The 25,182-nt window shown below is 38.8% G+C and overlaps 1 protein-coding gene across 1 annotated transcript in view; it reads left to right on the top strand.

Annotated features, from left to right (window-relative positions):
- TOGARAM1 (TOG array regulator of axonemal microtubules 1) overlaps positions 1-25,182 on the top strand; it is a 130,668-nt gene that overhangs the window by 17,204 nt on the left and 88,282 nt on the right. The window contains exons 2-3 of the mRNA XM_081087302.1: positions 9,494-9,650; positions 14,557-14,691. Coding sequence (XP_080943428.1) covers positions 9,494-9,650; positions 14,557-14,691 — 292 coding nt within the window. The remainder of the gene's footprint in view (positions 1-9,493; positions 9,651-14,556; positions 14,692-25,182) is intronic.

Genomic DNA, 25,182 nt, shown 5'->3' with positions numbered 1-25,182 from the left:
TTGGCCAGCCCTCACAACCTCAGCTGGCCCTTGCAGACCCAGGTCCTCACAGCTTTGGCCAGCCCTCACAACCTCAGCTGGCCCTTCCTTGCAGACCCAGCTTCGTCCGGAAGGTCATCGGAAGGACGTCTAATTAGCATATTAGCTCATTATTATATAGGATTAGTTTTAAAAGTTAACTTTAGTGTTTGAAACTTACAACATAAGCTAATATATAAAGCATTATAAGACTCGTCTATATATATATATAAAAGCCCAAGTGACCGACCGACCAGTTGCTATGACACACACTGACCACCAGGTGGCAGACGCCCAATGCAGAATCTGCCCCCTGGTGTTCAGTGCGCTCCCATAGTGGGAGCCCCGCTCAGCTGACCGGGATGAGCGGGGCCGGGATGAGTGGGAGCGGCTCCTTCCTGGATTCCCTCAGGCCATGCCAAGGGACCCCCACGGTGCACAAATTTGTGCACCAGGCCTCTAGCGTTATTATAAGAATCAACCCCTTTTAATAAAGATACTATCTATATCAAGTTTAATGGAACACATAATTTTATAATTTTATATTTTGAAAAAGATGTATGGTAAATGTGAAACTAGTGTAGAAAATTTAAGAAATTTGCTTTGACTGGGTGGCTCAGTTGCTTGGAACATTGCCCCATACACCAAAAGGTTACAGGTTCAATGCCCAGTCAGGGTATATATGTAGGCTGTGGATCTCAGTCTCCTGTTGGGGTGTATGCGGGAGGCAACCAATTGATGTTTCTCTTTCACATGGATGTTTTTCTGTCTCTTCTCCCCCCCCCCCTAAAACCAATAAAAACATATCCTCTAGTGAGGATTTAAAAAATAGAAATTTAAGTTAATTAGCCATTTCCTGAAAAAAAAGTTAAAGTTTACACAAACATTTATATCTTGCTGTTATCATTTTCAGATGGTGATAAAATCTGGACAAAGACAAAGAGCTGCTTGTGTAGTTTTTTTTGTGTTTTTTTTTTTTGTTAATCCTCACCCAAGGATATTTTCCCTATTGATTTTTAGAGAGAGTGGAAGGGCGGGGGAGGGAGGGAGAGAGAGAGAAGACATCAATGTGAGAGAGACACATCGATTGATTGCCTCCTGCACAAAGCCCCATGGAGTGGGAATTGAACTTGAGGCAGACCAATGCTCTAACCACTGAGTAGCGATGGCGACAAATAGCTGTTTTTCAATGAGTGTAAGTTGTCCAAAGAGCCATTGTAAATAGGATTTTTGCAATTACTTGTTTTTACAATTATATACCAATATGAAAACTTTGTTTGCTTAAGAACATTTTTTTTTTCTTGTTCTAGTGACCAAGGTCTTTAATTAAATTCAGAGCTAGTCTGTTTTCCCTTGAATGTACAACTTTTGGCAAGACCATTTTTTCCTTAAAGAGACAGATCATTTAAATCATAAGTAATAAAAGAAATGTTAGAAATCTGTGGGATTTACTTAGTTAACCTCATAATAGTGATTTTTACAAGCCAGTTGGAACAGAAGCTTGTTCTAGTTTACTGTATTTTATCCTGATTGATTAATACTCTCTGTAGATAGACAAGATATGCCAATTTGTTGGCTCAAAAAATACTTCATGTTCATAAAATGGAAAGTTTTTACCTTCTATGTAATTTAGAGGAGCTAACAATGATAAAGCAGCATAATTTAAGGTAGAAGAAGGTACTAGTCTATTTAAAAAGTTGACCATATTTTCAAGGATTTTTTTTCTTTATTTTAACAGTTAAAAATATATGGCATTATAATAACTACTTAAAGGAAAGATAAGATTTTTTTTCTACTTGATGGCCTTTGTGTGGTCCCTACTTGCCAAGGTTGCAGATTTGATCCCTGGTTCAAGGCTCAAGGCATATACAAGAAGCAACCAATGAATGCACAAATAAGTGGAACAACAAATAGATATTTATCTCTCTCTCTCTCTCTCTCTCTCTCTCTCTCTCCCCCCCCCCACCCCTTCCTTTCTCTCTCAAATCAATAAATTTTAAAAAATTAAGATATTTTTCTATTTCTAAGTGTATGATACTGTGATACTTTAGACACTAAAGCAGAGCTAGTTTTTCTTTTCTAGCTTTATGTTGGCATATTGTTATTTTTTAAATCTTCATCCGGGGATATGTTTATATTGATTTTAGAGAGAGGGAAAGTGTGTGTGGGAGAGAGAGAGAGAAAAAACAGCTATAACTATTGGTTGCCTCCTGTACCCACCTCGACTGGGGATCAAACCCTCCACCTAGGTATGTGCTCAGGAATCAAATCTGCAGCCTTTTGGTGTATGGGACAATGCGCCAATCAACTTAGCCACCCAGCCAGGGCTTTGTTGGCTTATTTTAACAGAATGAGGTATGTTTATTGGAAGGTGTATATAACCTATTGTTTAAGTTTGTGGTCTAAAGTGTTTAGCAATCAAGCAGATTCCTTAGTAGACAAATCTTCTGTCACTGAAGTGTTCTAAGACAAATGTGGTTCAAACAACTTTCATGAATCCTGAGGATTCCAACATGGCGGCCAGCAGGACCCGAGTGAGGGTGTGTGTGTGCGTGAGAGAGAGAGAGAGAGAGAGAGAGAGAGAGAGAGAGAGAGAGAGACCCATTGCATGTAGGAATCTGGGGGGGGGAGGGGGGCGGACAGTACAGGCTCTCCTGGCCCCAGAGCAGCTGCTACTACCACAACTACTCCCCAGATCAGGCTTAGGCTTGGAGACCTTATCACCTTGAAAGATTTACAAGGTCCTCCTTGGGAGGAGGCTGTGGGAGTGGTAGTGGCTAGGCACCCAACATGGCCACCACCCAGACCAGCCGTGGGCAAACTACGGCCCGCGGGCCGGATCCGGTCCGTTTGAAATGAATAAAACTATTGAAAAAAAAGAAAGACTGTACCCTTTTATGTAATGATGTTTACTTTGAATTTATATTAGTTCACACAAACACTCCATCCACGCTTTTGTTCCGGCCCTCTGGTCCAGTTTAAGAACCCATTGTGGCCCTCGAGTGAAAAAGTTTGCCCACCCCTGACCCAGACTCACGGAGGCCCAGGCCCGAAACCACGCATGCGTGCACCCTGCCCAAACCCCTTGCACCTGCAGCGAACATCAGCAGGACTCCATGCAACCACCGTGTGACTGCCACTGACCCAGCAGAACTCTTGCCCCTGCTGTGGACTTACCCAATGCCACCGCTATTGTGCTGCCACCACCATTATCTTGCCACGCTACCCTAGAGCCCAACTGCTCAACTCCAATGCCCGGGGCCCTGGAGGCAGGATCTGCGCTGAAGGCCAAGGAGGTGAATGGATGTAGCTACCCCTGCCCTGGGCCTACTAGAACTGAGGATCTGAGTAGACTGAAGAGCTGCATTTTGAATGTCAAGGATTTTATTCCCTTTCATCTTTGGTATAGGAATTTGATTTTTGTAGGTGTTGACAGATATTGGGCCCAAAATAAGTAAACATGAAAAAAATCTTAAGTTTTAGATGGAGGAAGTAGTCTCTGGCTATTAGAGTAAAGGAGTTGAGATCAGTACATTTAAAAACAGAACACACCAATAAGGAAACAAAATTCCAGATTCCCTGTCAGCTGCTACCTGACCAGGATACTGTCATCCAGTAGAAATCACCAAATAGACTATAAAATCAAAACCCATTTCCACCACACTGCCATCTATGTGGAAACTATTGTCCATGTGCTCAGTCAAAAACAGAGCCAGAAATAGGCTTTGCCCAGAATCAGATTTACTGTGTAAGAGCTATATTGTTCAGGCAGTTATATGAGGAAAGGGTCCAAGTCTCAGAAAAGGTACACTTTCAGGCCATGTGTTTGATTCTCATGTAAGGACCCAGAAGGACAATATATTAGTGAAACCTTCAGAAATAAACATCAATCAAAGAGTCAGAAACATTTTGTTCGTTATTTTGCAATTTGTTTTCTTTCATATAAGTGAGTCAACTAATAGTCTAAATCAAGGAAAAACTGGAAATGAGAAAAGAGAAAAAAAAAATTGCAGACTGGACATAGTAAGTCTTATTTGCACACTTTATGAGAAAACTTGTTAGCTGACAACTACAGAGTTTAATTTGCGTATTCTCCCCTTGGGTAGGAAGCCTAAGGATATAGCAAAGAAAACATTTTAGTTGTTTAAGAAATACATTTTAGCTGTGTAGTACATATGGCAATCCTTTTAAGGTCTTCCAATCTCCTACCAGCACTATTATCTTTTTTTATTTTTTTTAATATATTTTATTGATTTTTTACAGAGAGTAAGGGAGAGAGATAGAGAGCCAGAAACATCAATGAGAGAGAAACATCGATCAGCTGCCTCCTGCACATCCCTGGAGGCAGCATCCCCCACTGGGGAAATGCCCGCAACCCAGGTACATGCCCTTGACCGGAATCGAACCTGGGACCTTTCAGTCCGCAGGCCGACGCTCTATCCACTGAGCCAAACCGGTTTCGGCAATTATCTTGAGTCAAGTATGTACCATTTCCCTCACTAAAATTTCCTTATCAATATTAAAAAAAAATAGAATTAAACCAAATAAATTCCCTTAATAGGAGAATGGTATATCTAGTCAATAGAATGTTATGCAGCCTTTAAAAATAGTTTATGTCCTTAGACCTAACAATTTTCTTTTTAGTATTTCTGTTCTACTAAATTTCTGTTCTACAGAAATACTAATAGGATGCATACATACATACAAGGATATGTGCATAACAATGTTGGCTACAAGATTATAATAGTGGAAAGTTGTGACAAAGAAAATGATCATCAGTAGGGAACTGAGTCCAACCATAATGTAGAACACTAGACAACCATTATAAAGAATAAGCAGATATGTATGGATTAACATGAAAGGGTAGCTACAATATATTGAGCACTTTCTCAATGAGGTGTATTGAGTATTATGTGATCTATTTTTATTTTTAAAAATAGCTTATTGGAGAATGTTTATATATAGATAAAGGCAAGTTAACAGTTTATCAATAGGATTCTAGTGAAAGGGTGCCAAAGAAGAATTTTATTTTATCTTACTAGAGGCCCAGTGTATGAATTCATGCACCTTGAAAGGAACTGTGGGCTGCGAGGCTGCAGTGGGCACAGGAGTGGGTCTCAGCCCATCCTCTGCGCCCCCTCCCAGCCCCTCCCACTGCGGCCCCTGGTCCCCTGTCTGCCGTCAGCCCCGCTTCCACCAGCACTCCCACGCACTGACGGGGCCATCCCTGCAGCAGGTGTGAGAGGCAGCTGCCAGCCCCAGTCGCCCCTCAGAAGCAGGGGGAGGTGGAGAAGCCCTGAGAGGCAATCGGGGCCGGCAGCCGCTACACCCACTGACAGCAGCAAGGATTGGGGCTGGCGCCAGGTGCCAGAAGCGGGTCCTAGCTGGGCTGGCGCTGGCAGCAGGTGTGAGCACCAGGTGGGACCACAGCGCACGGGAGCAAAGAATTTTCAGTAACCACCAGAGGCTCGCCCCGATGACAGCGCCCAGCGCCCCACCTTGGTCTGGTGTCCCCGCTCACCTACTCTACCATCCCACCGCAGCCAATGCCCACCATGGTCTGTGCACGCCCTCTGGTGGTTAGCACACGTCATAGCGACTGGTTGTTCGATATATATATAAATAGATGTATATGTATATTTTTAGCAATAAGCAGTTAGTACTTTTGTAATTAAACTCTATAGCACTTAGAGAGGTTTTAACATGGAAAATACTTTTGTTATGTTAAGTGCAAAAATGGTATATAAAATTTTATATATGTAATATCACAACTGTGTTTTCTTAAAGTGCATGGAAAGTGATTTGAGCACTGGCTGGTGTGGTTCAGTTGGAGCATGGCCCTATTCACCAGAAGGTGGTGGTTGGATTCCCGTTCAGGCCACATACCCAGGTGTCTGTTCAATCCCCAGTTAGGGCTGGTGTGTGAGGCGACCAATCAATATTTCTCTCCCTCTCTCCCTCTCTCTCTTCCTTTCTTCTCCCTCTTCCACCCCCCTCCTCTCTCCTCTTTCCAAAGTAAAAATAAAAATGTTTTTAAAGTGATTAGAAAAAACACACAACAATGTTCCAGAAGGAGACTTTGGGTAATTGGAATAAAGTTTTTAAATGACCACCATTAAGGGGCAATGTTGAAATCCAGGTAAAACTAGAAAGAACTGGTAGAAGATGAAAGGCTCACCAAACTGGAAATCACGATAAATTTTAGTATGAGTTCAATAAATACAGGAATATAGGTAGTTTCTGAGAGCATTAGCTATTAAAAGGTCTTTTCTGATAATTTGCTGCTATACCAAAATAGAATAAAACTATGTTTATACCCTTTTCCAGAAGATTAAATAAAATGCATTAGTAAGTCAAAGAATCTTTTTATGAAAAATATATAGGAAAGCAAATGCAAGATTAAAATAATTCATAAGCCCAGCTGGTGTGGCTCAGTACTTGAGCGTCAACCTATGAACCTAAGAACCAGGAGGTCACAGTTAGATTCTCGGTCAGGGCACATGCCTGGGTTGCAGACTCAATCCCCAGTGTGCGGCGTGCGGGAGGCAGCCTATTGATGATTCTCTCTCATCATTGATATTTCTGTCTCTCTCCTTCTCCCTTCTCTGAAATTAATAAAACAAACAAAATTGTACGTAAGACTATGTGAACTAAATCATTGTTAAAATATTAAGTATGAAATTGCCTTTTATAATATTTTCATGTACTATAACTTGAAGGAATTAAACAAATTAAAATTTTAGATATTAACTTCAAAGACCAAAAACTCAGTGCCATGTTCCTAAGGTACTCTAAACAGACTGCTTCACATTCTGTAAATTTAGCTCATAACTCTATCAAAATATATCTGCACTTTTCTCTTTTACTCTCATTTCCTTTTCCCTTTATTCATTGTTTAGTGTCATCAAAGCTTATCCTGATGAAAAATAATTTGACTGATTTTGAGACCGAAAAGGGCCTGTCATGTTGATAATAATTATGTGTCCTAAAGTCTGCTTTTAAATATTTGCAGAATTTTCTATAGCAAAGTTTAATTCCTGACTGACTTCTAGATTCTTGAAAATCTTATACTCATACACACATTTTCCACTATGACCACTGCCCTCTTTATCCCCATCACCACCACTACCACTGGCTGTTGTATCTGGCATACATATGAATGTTCTGTTCTCTAAGCAGAAATTAATTACAGAATAAATCTAATATAAAATGTATTCCATACTGGATTATTTTTTCTAAATTACTCTTTCAACTGTGTATGTCTTCAAATGTACCTAATAAGAAGTTGACTGTAATTGGCCTCATTTTTATTCCATTGTGTCCTTTTAATCCTGATTACTATATAATCAGTCATAGAAATTATGAGATTTCAAGAAAGTAAAGTCAGGCCTTTGAGGCATTGTTTTTTTTCTCATTGGTATTTTTCTGGGTTAATTTTTGAAAGAGTTCATAGGTTTTTTGCAAAATTTGATGAGGAGTAACAAGTCCCTAAGGTATATTTAGTAGTTTATAGTCTTATAGTTTAATTGACAAGTAGCTAAAAAGTTTTCAAATAGACATTGCTTTAATTTTTTTAATCCTCACCTGAGGATATGTAGAGAGAGAGGAAGGGAGGGAAGAATGTGTGTGCCCGATGGGGAATTGAGCCACACCAGCCAGAGCTACATTACTTTAATTTTGTTTTATTTCAATACTATTTGATAAGAGGCAAAGTTTACAGATAAGTATTACTGAGAAGGCTTATAGAATACCACATGTCTAGATTTTATTGTGTTGGTAAACCTCAAGAAAATATATAGACAGTATGTATAATTTCTTGTCTGTTCACTCCATTTTTAAAATGTTCTATAGTCATGTTGAATATGAAGTGATCCAGAATAATTGAGGTTGTCATTGGTGCAGAATTCTGAACACTTGGATCATGTTCTCATTTAGTTCTTTAACTATGATTAGGTAGAACTTCAAAAGTCTATCCTGGCACTTTTGTACCTTAAGGATCAAAGGAGGTATGTGAAAAAGGAATTGGAAACTGTAAAGTACTAGACATATATAAAGTGTTATATACTTTGTTTTAAATAAAAGACCCATCTATCTTTAGAATATATTTTAGACTTGCGACCAGCTCCCTGGGCCAGAGGATGGAAGGTGTAGGCCTGTGAGAGGCTATGGCTGGCAGCGGCTGACCCAGAGGGGCGGGGACAGCGGTCTTCTTGGCCCTAGCTGGGTTGCCATGTTCCACAGGGCTAAGGACGACTTCTTGCAGCACTACGCAGTCTCCATCCCCTTCTCCTTTTCCTGGGGCCTGTCCTGTGTCCTGGCCTTGTAACTCAAGAGACCATTTCTGTATGTAACTGGAATGAGAAAAATAATGAATTCTCAGTTCCCTGACCATACCCGCCAGCATGGAATCAGAGACTCACACTTTTGACCCTGCCTGTCGATCTTAATATGTGGGCATTAGCTTTAGTCACTAACCTCTCTGTTTATCCTTCTAGAGCTGGAGTCTGCACACTGCGGCCTCTCGCCAAATCTGGCCCACCACCTTTTTTTTGTAAAGCCTGGGAGCTAGAATGGTTTTTACATTTTTTTAATAGTTGAAAAAAGTCAAAAGAATAATGTTCTGTGACAGGTGAAAATGATATGAAATTTAAGTATCTAAAAATACAATTTTATTGGAATACAAAAAAAGAATATATTTTAAGGGAACCATGACCATGTGTTCATTTACATGTGGGCTGCAGACTAGGAAGAAGAAACTTGCTTCAGTAATAATAGTTGAGTGGTTCAGTGACCTTCAACTGTCATGTGCTGTCTAATGTTGAAACACAGATGGCATAGTATGAGAGGCTATGCCACTGAATAAAAAATATACTTTTCTCACCCTAACCTGTTTGGCTCAGTGGATAGAGCATTGGCCTGCAAACCAAAGGGTCCTAGGTTTGATTCTAGTCAAGGGCACATACCTTGGTTGCAGCCTCCTCTCTAGCCCAGGTCCTGGTCGGGGTTCTTGCTGGTGGCAACCAATCAATGTGTTTCTCTCACATCAATGTTTCTCTTTGTCTTTCACTCTCTCTTCCACTCTCCCTAAAAAAAAAAACTATGGAAAATATTCTTGGGTGAGGATTGACAACAACAACAAAAGGTTCTTTCCTCTATTCAAGTTGCTATTTTACTCTTTTTGTTATTACAGTCTTTCTTTCCTAGCTGTCAGATTTGTACTATAGGAAGGTAAGATATAGAAAAGATTTGGGGTGAAGTAGTAGAAAAGAGGGAAAAATTTGTTTTTTCTATCATAAAATGAAAAATACTGTTATTTTACCATACTAAATATGGATGTTTACTTGTATCATTGTATATTTGATAAATTTATAATTTTTTCTTTTAATCTAAATTTTATAATTGGGTCTAAATTATTATCTCAGTTATTGCACAAGTAGCCTTAACACAAATTTGCTAACTTACTCTGTTTCTATAGTTTTCAGCATATGATTTCATCCCTTCGTCAAAATTAAAGCCCTCCCAAGGAATGTCAGTCAATGATGATTTATGTTTTAGCAGAAAAAGAGTATCAAGAAACTTATTTCAAAGTAGTCGGGATTTTAACTCAGATTCACTTCCTGTATGTGCTGCTGGTAAGTAATAGGTGCAGATAATTGATATGTTGAACTAAGTGAAATATGTCTCTAAACTTTATAGTTTATTTAAGGGCTCATAGAACTTACAATCTAGTAGGCAATTTAGATTCAATAAATATTTGTTAAAGATCTGATAAGAGTGGACACTTAGACATAAATTGTCTCTTAAGACCCTGGAGGGGCTTCTCATTGAAACCCTTTAAGTCCTAATATAAGTCAATATTATTGAGTATCTCCTATGTATCAGGTACTTTCCTAAGTACTGGGCATATAGCTGTCAACAAAGAGGAAAAGCTTTGTGCCTAGTAGATCTTGCAGTCTGTTTGGAATGAAGCAGACATTAAATTAATGTAAAACAGATTAGATGGTGATAAATGCTATGGAAAAAAATAAGCAGAGAAGAGGAATATGAAGGAAGTCCTATTTTAACACTAGATTGCCCAAGGAAGTCATTTTGACTGCTTTTTAATTTCAATTAGAAAAACAATTATGTGTATAAGGACACAATGTCTTAGAATTTTGTGACTTTTTGTACAACATATAAATGCGTTTATTAATAATTGTAGTTACCTTCCCCTCCTTCATTTCTGGTATATATATATATATATGTGTGTGTGTGTTATACCTATATTGCCCAAAAGCAGTCATTTGGACTGCTTGGGAAATTTTAAATAATCAAATGACTCTTATTATTGAATTGAGTAAATTTCTTATATGACCAGTTTGGCTCTGTATTGAAATAACAGTTTTCATTTTTTTTCGATTACCGTCTCATGAAACATACAAGTACATGATAAATTCTCTATACTTGATAAGTTGCAGTTGCTCAATAAGCTAAACTAGTACTTGTTATTCGAATCTTTATGCAGTGATACTTGTTCTAATAAGTTGTTTATTTTATTTCTTTTGCGCCCTAAATTCATGAAAGAAATGTCGAATAGAAGTGAGTTATTGGAAAAGCTAAGGAACATAAGTGAAGAGTGCTCCGATATTATTCTTTCACAATGCAGTCATTTTGACTGCTTTTGGGCAATATAGGTATATACTAAATTTCAGTCTTTCTAGTGTTAAATAATGTATTGAAAGAAGGCCATAGTCAGAGAAAAATACTTGAAACAAACTACATAGATATCAAGAGAGAAGAGCAAATAATTCCAGGAAGAGGGAACAGTAAGTGCAGAGTATGGAACAAGTTTGAGAAAGATCAAAGAGTCTGTTAAGTCTGGAATGAAATGAATAAGAGGAAGAGAAGGAGAAAATGAAATTCAAGAGATATTAGGACCCTAGTCCATTTGTCTCAGTGGATAGAGCGTTGGCCTTTGGACTAAAGGGTGCTGGTTTCAATCCCAGTAGGGGGCACATGCCCGGGTTGTGGACTCAATCCCCAGTAGGGGGCATGCAGGAGGCAGCTGATCAATGATTCTCTCATCATTGATGTTTCTCTCTCTCCTTCTCCCTTCATCTCTGAAATCAATAAAAATATACTTTTTAAAAAAGAAATATTAGGTGTTCTTATTTATAAGACCTAATGGGCTATTGAATAAACTTGACATTTACTCTGAATGAGGGATATTTTGAGGAAAGAAATAACATCATTTGCTTTGTTTTGAACATTATATTTATTTATTGTTTATTTGTTTTAATATATTTTTATTGATTTCAGAGAGGAAGAGAGAGAGAGAGAAACATCAATGATGAGAGAATCATTGATCGGCTGCTTCCTGCACGCCCCCTACTGGGGATTGAGCCTGCAGCCCGGGCATGTGCACTTGACCAGAATCAAACCCAGGACCCTTCAAGCCCTAGACCAGTGATGGGGAACCTTTTGAGCTCGGCGTGTCAGCATTTTGAAAAGCCCTAACTTAACTCTGGTGCTGTGTCACATATAGAAATTTTTTGATATTCGCAACCATAGTAAAACAAAGATTTATATTTTTTATATTTATTTTATATTTTTAAATGCCATTTAACAAAGAAAAATCAGCCAAAAAAATGAGTTCGCGTGTCACCTCTTACACGCGTGTCATAGGTTTGCCATCACCGCCCTAGACCAATGTTCTATCTACTGAGCCAAACCGGCTAGGGCTTGAACATTATATTTAAAATAGACTTAAGGAGGGCAAGGGTGAAAACAGGGAGCCTGTTGTAGTAATCCAGGCTAGAATTGGTGGGGGCTTTGACCAGAGTAGCAGTGAATGTAATTAAAGTGATTAGATCCTGATTATATGTCAAAGGTAGAGTTGATAGGATTTGTTGATGGATTGGGTATAGAGCAGCCGTGGGCAAACTACGGCCCGCCGGCCGGATCCGGCCCGTTTGAAATGAATAAAACTAAAAATAAAAAAAAGACCGTACCCTTTTATGTAATGATGTTTACTTTGAATTTATATTAGTTCACACAAACACTCCATCCATGCTTTTGTTCCAGCCCTCCGGTCCAGTTTAAGAACCCATTGTGGCCCTCGAGTCAAAAAGTTAGCCCACCCCTGGTATAGAGGGACGGAGGGAGGGAGGGAGGGGAGGGAGGGAAAAGTCAAGAGTACCATAAGGTTTTCTTGGTTAGAGCAACTAAAAAGATGTTTAATTGCCTAAGTAAGTGTTACAGAAAGTAAATATAGTAGTTCAGAGTACATTGGCATTGGCATGGGCATATCAGTCAGAAAAGACATTGAAGAGGAGATAGTATTTGAATTTCATCTTTTTGGGATGTATACGATACAAGTAGTTAGATGGAAAGTATGACAAGTGCAAAGGCTTAACATTATTGAATTTTTTTTTTTTATTTTAAGAAAGAGAGAGAGGAAGGGAGAGGGATAGAAAGAGAGAAACATTGATGAGAGAAATATCATCCATCAGCTGCCTCTTGCACACCCCTTACTGGGGATCAAGTCCACAAACGGCATGTGCCCTGACTGGGAATCAAACCAGTGACCTCTTAGTTCTCGGGTCGATCAATGCTCAACCACTGAGCCACACCAGCTGGGCTCAAAGGCTTACATTAAGAAAAGGCTTGAGATATTCTGGGAGCTGTGTAAAGACAAGATTCACTGTAGATGGTCAAAGATAAATTTGGATTTAGGGATCCCTGTAGCTAAGCTGCTCATACTGGTAAGCTATAGGGACCTATTGGAGATTTGTTGTTGTTGTTATTGTAAAGGAAAAAAGCTAGTTGATAGTTATTTACAAATGGAATAAAAGGAATAATCAGGAAAATTTGATGACTAGGGGAGTAGAGAAAGATGCCAAAACGTAACACCTGACTAATTAGAAAAATGATCATGTATGTGTTAACAAAATTAGTTGGAAATGAAAAATATTTTATAAGGTAAAGATGGAGTTTGTCATAGATGTTAACATTTATCTAGTATCCAAATGATATCAGTTACTGAAATTTGTTGACTGTGAGTTTGGACACAATATTTAGAAAACATTGTTATCCTAGTAGAATTTATAGATCTTTATGCAGTAAGTAGTATTCCATGGTATTTTCATATAAAAATGAAGTGTCATAATGATTGTATAGTTTAATGTTTATTTTCAGGCCTGCAATTGAGGCATGTGCCATTGTCCAGAGTTGAACCCAGGATCCTTCAGTCCAAATTCCAATGCTCTATTCACGAGCCAAACCTGCTAGGGCCTAGTAGTACAGATTTTAAATAACTGAATGATAAGACAACATATAACCCAATTCTAGATTGGATGTTACAGATTATAAGTATATAGGAATTCAAGAAAGGAAAAGATAATAGGTATTGAAGTGATTTATAAAAATACCAAGAAAGAGGCTGGACTTTAAAGAACAAAGGGTTGCCCTAACTGGTTTGGCTCAGTGGATAGAGCGTCAGCCTGCAGACTCAAGGGTCGCAGGTTCGATTCTGGTCAAGGGCAAGTACCTTGGTTGCGGGCACATCCCCAGTGGGGAGTGTGTAGGAGGCAGCTGGTCAATGTTTCTCTCTCATTGATGTTACTAACTCTCTATCCCTCTCCCTACCTCTCTGTTAAAAAATCAATAAAATATATGTAAAAAAAAAAAAAAGAACAAAGGGTCTGTGATTGGCAGTGAGGCAAAAGGGACTACTGCAGGTAGGGAGAATAACAAAAGCATGACTGTGAGAATTAACCTAGAAGATGTCCAGTACCTGAAGGATAAAGGAACTTGAAATTATAAGAAGAGAATTTTTTAAATAGTTTCAGAACTGCAAGTGATCAGCTGATTTTATATATAAACTAGAGGCCTGATGCATGAAATTCATGCAAGAGTAGGCCTTCCTTCCCCCAGCTGCTGGCACCAGCTTCCCTCGAAGCCCTGGCTTCATCCAGAAGGTCGTCCGGAAGGACGTCCAGTCTAATTAGCATATTATACTTTTATTATTATAGATAAATGAATGCCAGAGAGGCCATTATTACCTTCTTTAATTCAGACTTATTCCTCTGCCCAAAATTAACCTTAACTAGCCACAGGAGAGGGAAAGCAATCTGGGAAGTATACCTGGATAAGATTAGAAGCTATGTGAATGCTGTGTTATATGTTAGGAAAGAAGGTAGACGTGTTTTGCAGTAGAAATTTTTTGGGTTGAGTGTATACTACAAATACTAGGAAGAAGGAAAGCCAGGTCTGAAGGAACATTCCATGGTAAGAGAAGGGAGCATGTAGGAAGAAACTGCCTTTGTCTGCATTTTTCAATATGCTTTTCTCTGTACTTTACCTGTCTATTTTCTGTCCTTTAATCCCTGCTGCTAATCAGCTCTGCCAGTAGCAAAAGCTTTATGCCTTTCTTGCCTGCCATGATCACTTTCCATGTATTTTTATATTTACTTCCACACAAATGATACCATTTATGAAATTAGATTTATTCATGAAATAAAGCTAACTTTTATTATATTTTTATTCTTCCTTCCAAAGGCACTACTGGAACTCATCAGACAAATCTTTCTGGGAAATGTGGACAACTTGGATTTTCACAGATATGTGGTAAAACTGGAAGTGTGGATTCTGACTTACAATACCTGGGGACAACTAACAGTTATCAAGATAAAGGTTTCAATTCCAAATTTATTTAAATACAAATGATATATAAATGTTGTGTGGGGTTTTCAAACCTAGCTTGTATGTTATTTTGTATAATCATAACTCATCAAAAAAGTTATATTTTAGTAAAAATTTTCAACACATTTAAATAGCTGTTACCCCAAAATGATAAATACCATAATCTTCATATAAATACTAGAGGCTGGCCCAATGCACGAAAATCGTGCAAGAGTAGGCCTTTCTTCCCCAAGCTACCGGCACCGGCTTCCCTCTGGCACGTGGGACCCAGGCTTCCCTCAAAGCCCCAGCTTCCTCTGGAAGGATGTCCGGTCTAATTAGCATATTACGCTTTTATTATTATAGTCACTGATTAAAATTAGAGTTTCTACTCATGGTGGAGATGAGCATTTTAATACCAAGTAATTGAACGTAACATTATTCATTAAGGAGTACTGTGTTAGCAGAAGAGAGTTATTTTCCATAACAGTTTTAAATTTTGAGGCTATTTAGAATTTATTATATTCCCTGTTAGGAACCATAACTTCCTGACTAGCTTTCATTTCAGATCTCTTATATGTCTGAAAGATATAGAACAAAAGGAAGATTTGAGGCTGTCAGTCATATGGATTTTGGATTTGAAAATGTTTTTTTTTTCTTCCATGCTAATTAATAGCTTTATCAAGTATTATTTAGAGGTAGGAACAAATCAAATATTTCTGGGATATTTTCATTTTTGTTGTACACTTACTAAATTTTTTTGAATGATACTGATGTATGTACCTCTTTCTGTATTTGGTGGTGAAAAGTAATTCTCATTTGAAATTAGTAAAGAGGATTTAGTTAATATAACACTTATATTTTAACTACCTTTTCCTCCATCCACTCCAAAGGGCCATGTAATTCCATAAAGTTTTCCTTTGTGGTGTTCTTCCCAATAAAATAATTTATCTTTCTTAATAATATAGGTATTTCCTAAATCTTGGCTAGATGCCTTTGGGACTCAAAATTTTTTTTAAAAATAAATTTTATTGATTTTATACAGAGAGGAAGGGAGAGGGATAGGGAGTTAGAAACATTGATCAACTGCCTCCTACACACTTCCCATTGGGGATGTGCCCGCAACCAAGGTACTTGCCCTTGACTGGAATTGAACCCGGGACCCTTGAGTCCGCAGGCCAATGCTCTCTCTATCCACTGAGCCAAACCGGTCAGGGCGGGACTCATAATTAATAGACACGGAGAGGATTCTCTGTTGCTTGGCCTGTTCCTGTTTAGGATATCCCTAAATGGTTACATTACCTTTGAAGGCTACCTTCACTCTCAGTGCTTAATCAGATCTTTGTAGTGCATCTAATTTTCTATAACCTCTCAGAATACCTATTATAGAGCAGTGGCTAAAGAGATACCATGTTCTTCTAAAGTCAAGATTTAGAGAGGAACCAAGGTGGCAGCATAGGTAAATACCGGCTCCCACAACCATAACTAAAATACAGAACAACCATCATCCAGAAACACCTGGAAGCTGGCTGAATGGAAATCCTACAACTAGAGAAGTAAATAAAGCACACTGAGACTGGTAGGAGGTGAGGAAGTGCAGAATGGGCTGGTCCGGCAACCATGTGTATCATTTTTTTTAACCGGGAGAGAGATCGTCTCTGTGGAAGCCACCCATGAGGAGCAAGGGGTTCCAGCCCCACACCAGAAACCCGGTCCAAGGCCCCAGAGCTGGGAAGAGAAGTCCCTGTAGCTATGGGCTGTAAAAACCAGTGCAACTTGGGGCTCAGTGACACTGAGGCTGCTGGAAACCCAGCTGTTCCTCTTAAAAGGCCAACACCACAAACAGAACTTACAAGGTCCTGCTTCCTCTGAGCTCCAGCACCAGGACAAGGCTCTGGGGGACCCAGACACATATGAGAAGGAACTGGATTGTCTAGCATTGGGGCAAGTACTCAGGGGCAGCTTTCTCTCAGACAGAGTTGCTTGCAAGGATCATTGTTCCTATGCTGGGACCTCCCAGTAGGTTCCAAGGCTGACTGGTGCCATTTCTTTCTTTTTTTTTAATATATATTTTATTGATTTTTTACAGAGGGGAAGGGAGAGAGATAAAGAGTTAGAAACATTGGTGAGAGAGAAATATCAATCTGCCGCCTCCTGCACACCTCCTACTGGGGATGTGCCCACAACCAAGGTACATGCCCTTGACCAGAATCGAACCTGGGACCTTTCAGTCCGCAGGCCAACACTCTATCCACTGAGCCAAACCGGTTACAGCTGACTGGCACCATTTCTGTTTGCTCCACCCTGGTGATTCCCTAAGACCCTGCCTCATCCAATTTACAACCCCACCCAAGCTATGTGCAGCAGCTTTTGCATATGAATGGCCTGTTCTTGCTCAGGCTAAAATCTGTCAAACAAGCTGCAGCTGGGTCAGGGAGCTCCAAACCTATCAATTAACCAGTTAACTGCCACGCGTCCAAAGCGGAAACCATCCCCACACACTACAATATTTTGAATTGAATTTAAAAAATCAATTTGCAATGGATATTATAAAAATAAATATATTACAATTCAGGTGTTCTTGAATATTTTCAGTTGAAAATTCTCACGAAAAATTATTTTAAAGTTGGTCAGGGCTGCCACTTAGGGAAAACATTTTTTTTTTTTAATTCTTCTAAAGGACATTTTTAATTATTTTTATGTAGCACATACACAATGGGGGGGGGAGTATTATTTACACTTAGTTATTATTAAAATTGTCTTAGTGTATGATAAAGTTCAAAACACAGTACAACACATAACGGAACATTACATTGTTTATAAAAGTATTTGGTTTCTTTTTGCTATTTTGTACCAATACTAGTAGAAGAGCGTACCAAACACCTTTTCCACGTAGGTTTTATTTTCTTTTTCTTTTTTATTTTTTTTAATTAAATCTTTATTGTTCAGATTATTACATTTGTTCCTCTTTTTCCCCCCATAACTCCCCTGCTCCCAGTTCCCGCCCCACCCTCCACCCTCACTCCCCACCCACTGTCCTCATCCATAGGTGCACGATTTTTGTCCAGTCTCTTCCCACATCTCCCACACCCCTTTCCCCCCCAAGAATAGTCAGTCCATTCCCTTTCTATGTCCCTGATCCTATTATAATCACCAGTTCATTCTGTACATCAGATTATTTATTCACTTGATTCTTAGATTCATTTGTTGATAGATGCATATTTGTTGTTCATAGTTTGTATCTTTACCTTTTTCTTCCTCTTCCTCTTCTTAAAGGATACCTTTCAGTATTTCATATAATACTGGTTTGGTGGTGATGAACTCCTTTAGCTTTTTCTTATCTGTGAAGCTCTTTATCTGACCTTCAATTCTGAATGATAGCTTTGCTGGATAAAGTAATCTTGGTTGTAGGTTCTTGGTATTCATCACTTTGAATATTTCTTGCCACTCCCTCCTGGCCTGCAAAGTTTCTGTTGAGAAATCAGCTGACAGTCGTATGAGTATTCCCTTGTAGGTAACTGGGTTTCTTTCTCTTGCTGCTTTTAAGATTCTCTCTTTGTCTTTTGCTCTTGACATTTTAATTATGATGTGTCTTGGTGTGGTCCTCTTTGGATTCCTTTTGTTTAGGGTTCTCTGCGCTTCTTGGACCTGTAAGTCCATTTCTTTCACCAGGTGGGGGAAGTTTTCTGTCATTATTTCTTCAAATAGGTTTTCAATATCTTGCTCTCGCTCATCTTCTGGCACCCCTATAATTCTGATGTTGGTACGCTTCAAACTGTCCCAGAGGCTCCTTACACTATCTTCATATTTTCGGATTCTGTTTTCATTTTGCTTTTCCAGTTGGGTGTTTTTTGCTTCTTCACATTTCAATTCTTTGACTTGATTCTTGCGCTCCTCTGGTCTGCTGTTGGGTGTCTGTATAATATTCTTTATTTCAGTCAGTGTATGCTTAATTTCTAGTTGGTTCTTTATCACAATATCGAGGGTCTCATTAGATATCTTGAGGATCTCACTACATTTATCAGCAGTTTTTAGAAGATTATTGAAAGACCTTAAAAGTGTGGTTTTGAGCTCTATATCTTCCATTTCTGACATCTGCGTCCAGTTTCTTTGTCTCCGCATTTTTTATGCTTTCTTGGTGCAACCCCTAGTGGTCTTTATGCGCAGTCTTGTTATAGTTAAGCCTAGATTGTTGTAGGTAATACTGGCGGGGATTTGACCTCCAGGCTTACTGGCTGTGAGAATCAGCCAGGTCTGCAGTGAGAGAACTTCTGTCCTCCAGGGAGGTGCTAATCTAACCTTTGCCTGAGGCTATCCCGCAAATGCCTCTGTGCAGGGCTTGGGCGGGGCGGGTCGCACGGGATCAACAGGGTGGGCCGGAGCAAGCAGTTATGGCTGCTCTCAGTCCTGTCCCCAGGGGCTCTGCCTCTCTTGAGTCCCAGCAACCGCTGCAAACCTCGGAGAGAAAGCTGCCTTCGAGCTCCGACCGAAGCCAGACAGTCCCCCTTCTCCCGTTTGAGTCTGGGTCCCTAAAGACTCGCCCAGATCTGGAGCTCAGAGTCTGCGACTCCCTCCCGATTGAAAACGCCAACCGCGCCCTCAGCCACCAGCCCGCTCTGCATGCACTCCGCACCTTAGTATTTGACTTCAGCACTGCGCCTCCTCTGAGTCTCGGTATGCATTTCTCTTTCCTCCTAGTTGTAGGACTTCCACTTAGCCAGATTTCCTGTGGTTCTGGGTGATGTCCGTTCCATCTTTTAGTTGTATTTTTGAAGTGGTTGTTCGAGGCAGCAAACTCCCGCGTTAACCTATGCCACCTTCTTGGTTCCTTTTTCGGTTTTATTTTCTAATCAGCAGATATTCCCCCAAAAAATGTCGTTTGTATAATCTGGATGGCAAGTCGGTGGTATAACATTTTCTTTTCTCAGGTTGTGCTAATTTATGTTTTTTAATTAATTGCATGATTACTTGTAACTGGAAATCACCAAGTGTAATATTGCTAGTATTTTTGCAACTGTAGACACACGTATTGTGTGGGGAAGGTCCGCTGCTTGCGTCTATAGACACTTATGGTGTACAGAGGGTAAAGGGCCCAAGACCTGGCACCAGAAGCAGCCTGCCTTGCTTCATAGCTGGGCCTCATCTGGGCACTTCCAAACCCGATACAAAGAGGAGGAATCTGCAGATCTCTCTGTAGCTCCTAGTGGGTGGCCCTAGGCAGTGACTGACTTTGCACCTCCCTGGAGACCCAAGAGCCAGTGTACCCAGTGGTCAGTGTCAGACCATACCAGATTACACCTCTACACATCCATAAGCGACACACTCAAGGGGCAGATTCAGTGAGCGCCAAAGCTCCACTGAAGCAAGTACTGCTCTAAAAGGGTGTCTCCTGCATAGCAGCTCTCCCATTGTAGTCGCAGCTTGTCCTCACAGCCAATTGGCCTCGAGGTCAATTCCTCCCAGTGACACCAACAGCAATCAAGTCTCAACTACAACAAGACTGTGCTCACAGCCCACAAAGGGGTGCACCTACAGTGCTCAGTTCAGGTGACTGGGAGGCTTAGCCACTGGGCCCTACAACACACCTACTACACCAGGTGCAATGGGCCACTAGTCTATACCAATAAAAGGGTAATTTGCAAATTAACCATCACTCTGCCACAAAGATAGTGGTGCCCATAGCCACAAAGATGGTGGTGCCAGCTGGAACCAGCCAGAGCGAGCAGGACCCTTGGCTTCCTTTGGGCGGGACACTTGGCTTCTTTTGTCGCCCCAGTGACAAAGGAAGCCAAGCCTCCCACAAGCCCCTGCCAGCTGCTCATGGCCAGCCTCTGGGCAGTGGCTATGGAGCTGGCCCGGAGTGGGCGGGATGTGGCTCCGGCCCAAAGCAAAGGTGGGAGGTGGCGGCCAGAGCGAAGGCCCAGGTCCCAGGTGCCAGAGGGAAGCCGGTGCTGGCAGCCAGGGGAAGGAAGGCCTATTCTTGCACGAATCTTCATGCATCAGGCCTCTAGTCATTTAGAATTGAAGGTCAGATAAAGAGCTTCACAGACAAGAAAAGGTTAAAGGAGTTCATCACCACCAAATCAGTATTATATGAAATATGGAAAGGTATTCTTTAAGGAGAAGAAAAAGATCAAAATATGAACAACAAAATGGCAACAAATACATACCTATCAATAATTGAATCTAAAAATCAAAATAAACAAATAAGAAATCTAATGAACAGAATAAAATGGTGAATAAAATAGAATCAGAGGCATGGAAATGAAATGATTCTCAGAGGGAAGGGCGGTGGAGGTGCGTGAAGAGATTAAACAAAGATTTTATGTGCATATATGCATTACATAGGGGTACAGATAATGGGATTGAGAAGGCCTGGGGTGGGGTGGGAACCAGGTGGAAGGGGGCAATGAGGGTGAAAAAGAGGGACATCTCAACAATAAAGATTTTTTTAAAAAGTCAAGATTTAACTTATTAGTAAGTTATACATTAAAAATTTTGTCAAGCCCACCACCTTCTCAGCTAACATTCTCCATGGTATTTCTGAAGGGCCTGGAGTATGAATGCCAAATGCCAAATCATCTAGAAGTTCCCATCCCAATTTTAAATGCTGCAGTGAACCACGCTAAATGTTGGACGTGTTGGTTTCTTTTGTTGCAAACATTGGGCCTCTCTCTGTGTATAAAGAAATCTGATGTTTGATTTCTTTGTAAGAAATATACAGAGTGTCCTTCCCAAAATTATACACACTTTAACAGCTGATCACTAAATTTTGAAAATGAAATGTGTTTTTATAAAATTGCCTTTATAATTATTAAAAGTGTATGTACACATTAATGGGGAATACCTTATATTTAAATCTCTTAAAAAAGAAATATATAATTATACCCTGGCATGGAAGCATCAGAATCTATTAATAGAGCACTTAATTGAAATCAGGAAATAAAGTTTTCATTCGTATATAAATTTTGACCACTGTAGCCCATTTTCCACCCAAATAAGATTTAGGTAGTAGCAGAGGTTCTAACCTTGTCAAATATGAATTAAAAGTAAATAATATATATTGCTTAAGTCTTCAGAAGAATGTTGTATTTGTTAGTATACATAAGCTAGGTCTTTTGTCATGGAAAGTATTCCAAAAAAATATTGAAGGAAAATTTAAGGGAACCCCTAAAAAGTACAAGTAGACTTTTATATTAGCTGAGGAGTAAAACGAAAAAGTCAATAAAAGGTAAGAAAAAACGTAATAAAGAAGAAGCACAAAATAAGATGGTTGAAGTAAACCATATCAGCAGTTGCTATAAAGATAAATGGACAGAGTGGACATTTAAATAACAGAGATGATTAGATTTTTAAAATTTAAAAGCTAAGTTACACCCAAAATAGATCAGAATAGAATTGGAGAAAGTAAAGCATGCAAAACATGCAGTAGTCCCCTCTTATTCACAGTTGTGATTTCTACGGTTTCAGTTACCTCACAGTTAACCTAGATCCAGAAATACTAAATGGAAATAATAAATTTATTTATTTTACCCAGAAATAAATGATTTATAAGTTTTAAACTACGTACTGTTCTGAGTAGTGCAATGAAATCTCTCTCTCACTTGTCCCACTGAGGACATGAATCATTTCTGTGTCCAATGTATCCACTCTGTTATACACTACCCAGATCAACTGTTGTGGCATTGCAGGGCTTGTATTCAAGTAATCCATATATTACTTAATAGTGGTCCCAAAGCACAAGAGAGGTGATGCTGGCAATTCAGATATGCCTTAGAGAAGCCGTAAATTGCTTTCTTTAAGTGAAAAGTTGAGTACAGTACAATAGGATGTTTGAGAGAGAGACCACATTCAATTCATGTAACTTTTATTACAGTACATTGTTATAATTGTTCTCCATCTCTATTCCTAATGTTCTTTTTATTAGTAGTTATTGTTAATTTCTTAGTCTGCCTAATTTATAAATTAAACTTTATTCTAGATAGTATGTACAGGAAAAACATAGTATATATAGTGTTTGATAATATCCAGGGTTTCAAGCATCCACTGGGGGGGTCTTGGAACCTATCCCCTGTGATAAGGAAGTAACTGCTATACTAGACAAATACTCAAAGCAAGTATAAAATATTGATATTAAGGAAAATATACACACTAAAGCTAAAAACACTTTTAGGGCTAAAGAGGATCATCATAATGAAAAAAGAATAGTTCACTAAGCAGATAAGACTTTTTAAAAAGTGTGTGTGTGTACATGTATGTGTGAGTGTCTACATATGTAATTTGACAAAATTACAAGGAAAAAAATTAACAAATCTACAAATGTTAGTAGAAAATTTGAATAGGATAAAGAATTTTGGAATTAGATGATACATAATATTTGAACAACACAATAACTTTGTCACAGTTATCTCAGAAATATAAAAACTGAACAGATGTATAATCATTAAAGGAATTTTTAATTAAAATTTTAACCACAGAAACAAAATATCCCAGGTACAGATGGTTTTCCTTGTATTCTGTGAAACCTTCAAGGCAGAGGTAAACCCTATCTTAGACAAACTAAAAGAATTAAGGAAGAAAGAAGGCTCCCTAATTCATTTTATGAAATAAATATAACCTTAATACCATGACCAGGTAAGGTCAGTGAATAAAGCAAAATAAATGGTGATCCAGTTTCACTTTTATGAAAGTTAAAGTCCTAAATAAAGTACTAGCAAACCAGATCTACATATTGGCTATCGATGTGTTTTTTAAATTTGTATGTTACATATTATGCCTAAGTAGGTGTTTTCAGAAAAACCTGTAGTTGAACCTTATCACATATAACAAGAGAAAAACTATATAATTGTATCAATAGATGTAGTAAAAGCAATTGATGAAAAATCAACATCCATGCATACTTATAAACCCATAACTAAAAATAATTTTCTTAACCTGAACAGATACCTGTTAATACCAATAGCAAATATACTTAGTGGTAAAATATTAGAATTGACTTTAAAGTCAAGAACAGACACAAATGCTCAGTGAACTACTGCTAGTGAGCATTTATTATTAATCCCTTTAATATTTATTGAGACCAGACACTGTTCTAGGATCTAAAGATCAAAATCTAGTAGAGGAGAAGATAATAAGAATGAAAGTAAGTGCTAAGAAGAAAAATAAGACAGCATGAGGGGATAGAATGTGATAGGAAAGGCCTCTCTGAAGTGATAACATTTAAACAAACTTAAATGAAATGAAGCTGTGAACCACATGGATATTTGGAGAAAGAACATTCCAGTCAGAGAGAACAACTAAGTACAAATGCTATGAAGTAGGGTCATATTTGGCCTTGTTGGAGGAATAAATAGCAAGGAACTCAGTGGAATGATCAGTGGGGAGAATAATTATAGGCGATAACATTTGGCCTTGTAGGGCATGGTAAGGATTTGGGATTATATTCTGAGTGGGTTGGGAAGTCATTGGAGGTTTTTGAGAAGAGAAATAGCATTATCTGGCTGCCTTTTTACAGGATCAGAGCTGCCGCGTAGAGATTAGCCTTGGCAGGAGTGGGGGTGGATACAAAGCAGATGAGTTAGGAAGTGATGGCAATAGTAAAGGTAAGACATGATGGTATGGCTTGTTTTAGAGGAAGCAATGAAAGTGATGAAAAATGGTTAGATTCTGATACCCTCATGGTTGTAAAGTTTAGAAACATTAGTAATTTTATTTTACATATATAGTAATGTAATATGAACAAGCCATTTATTCTGTATTCACCCAAGTTTCCAGATTTAGTGATCATTGTGTATCACTAATTTGGAGCCAATGAGATTTGTTAATGGATTAAATCTAAAGTTGAAGAGAAGAGTCAAGGATGAGTCCAACACTGTTGGTCTGAGCAACTTGAAGAATAGAGCTACTGTTTACCAAGAGGAGGAAGATGAGGAGAAACAGATTTGACTGGGAAATCAAGAGTTTTTGTTATAGATATGCAATGTTTGGGACATCTGTCTCTTCAGAGATGTCAAGTGGCATTTTGATGCTGAGTCTGGAGTGTAAGGGAAAATCAGTCCTAAAAATTTGGGAGTCGTTATCTATCTAGGGAATACCTAGCTCAAAATTAAAAATATAAAATTTGAGGAGGAAGAAACAAAAATTGGCATTGTTACAAATAATACATGGTACAGTGTAATGGTTTAGAGCACAAGCTTGGGAGCCAAAATGCCTGGGTTGATATCTCAGTTTTATAATTTCCTAATGTATGACCTTTAGTTATTTACTTATTATCCCCTTTGTACATTTTTTTAATCTGTAAAATAAGACTAATACCTATTCCCACAGGATTGTTGTAAGGATTAAATTAGTTAATACATGGAAAGTGTTTAGAATACCACATGGCATATAGTAAGAGCTCAATAAACATTAGCTCATCATTATTATCATTATAGTCACCATTATTATTATAATCATTATTAGATTACATAGACTATTAAAAGGATATACAGAAAACTATTAAAA

This window comes from Myotis nattereri, assembly GCF_964212035.1.
Source record: "Myotis nattereri genome assembly, chromosome: 1".
NCBI lineage: Eukaryota > Metazoa > Chordata > Mammalia > Chiroptera > Vespertilionidae > Myotis > Myotis nattereri.
The sequence above is the reverse complement of the archived record's forward strand: the minus strand, read 5'-3'. Positions and strand labels throughout refer to the sequence as shown.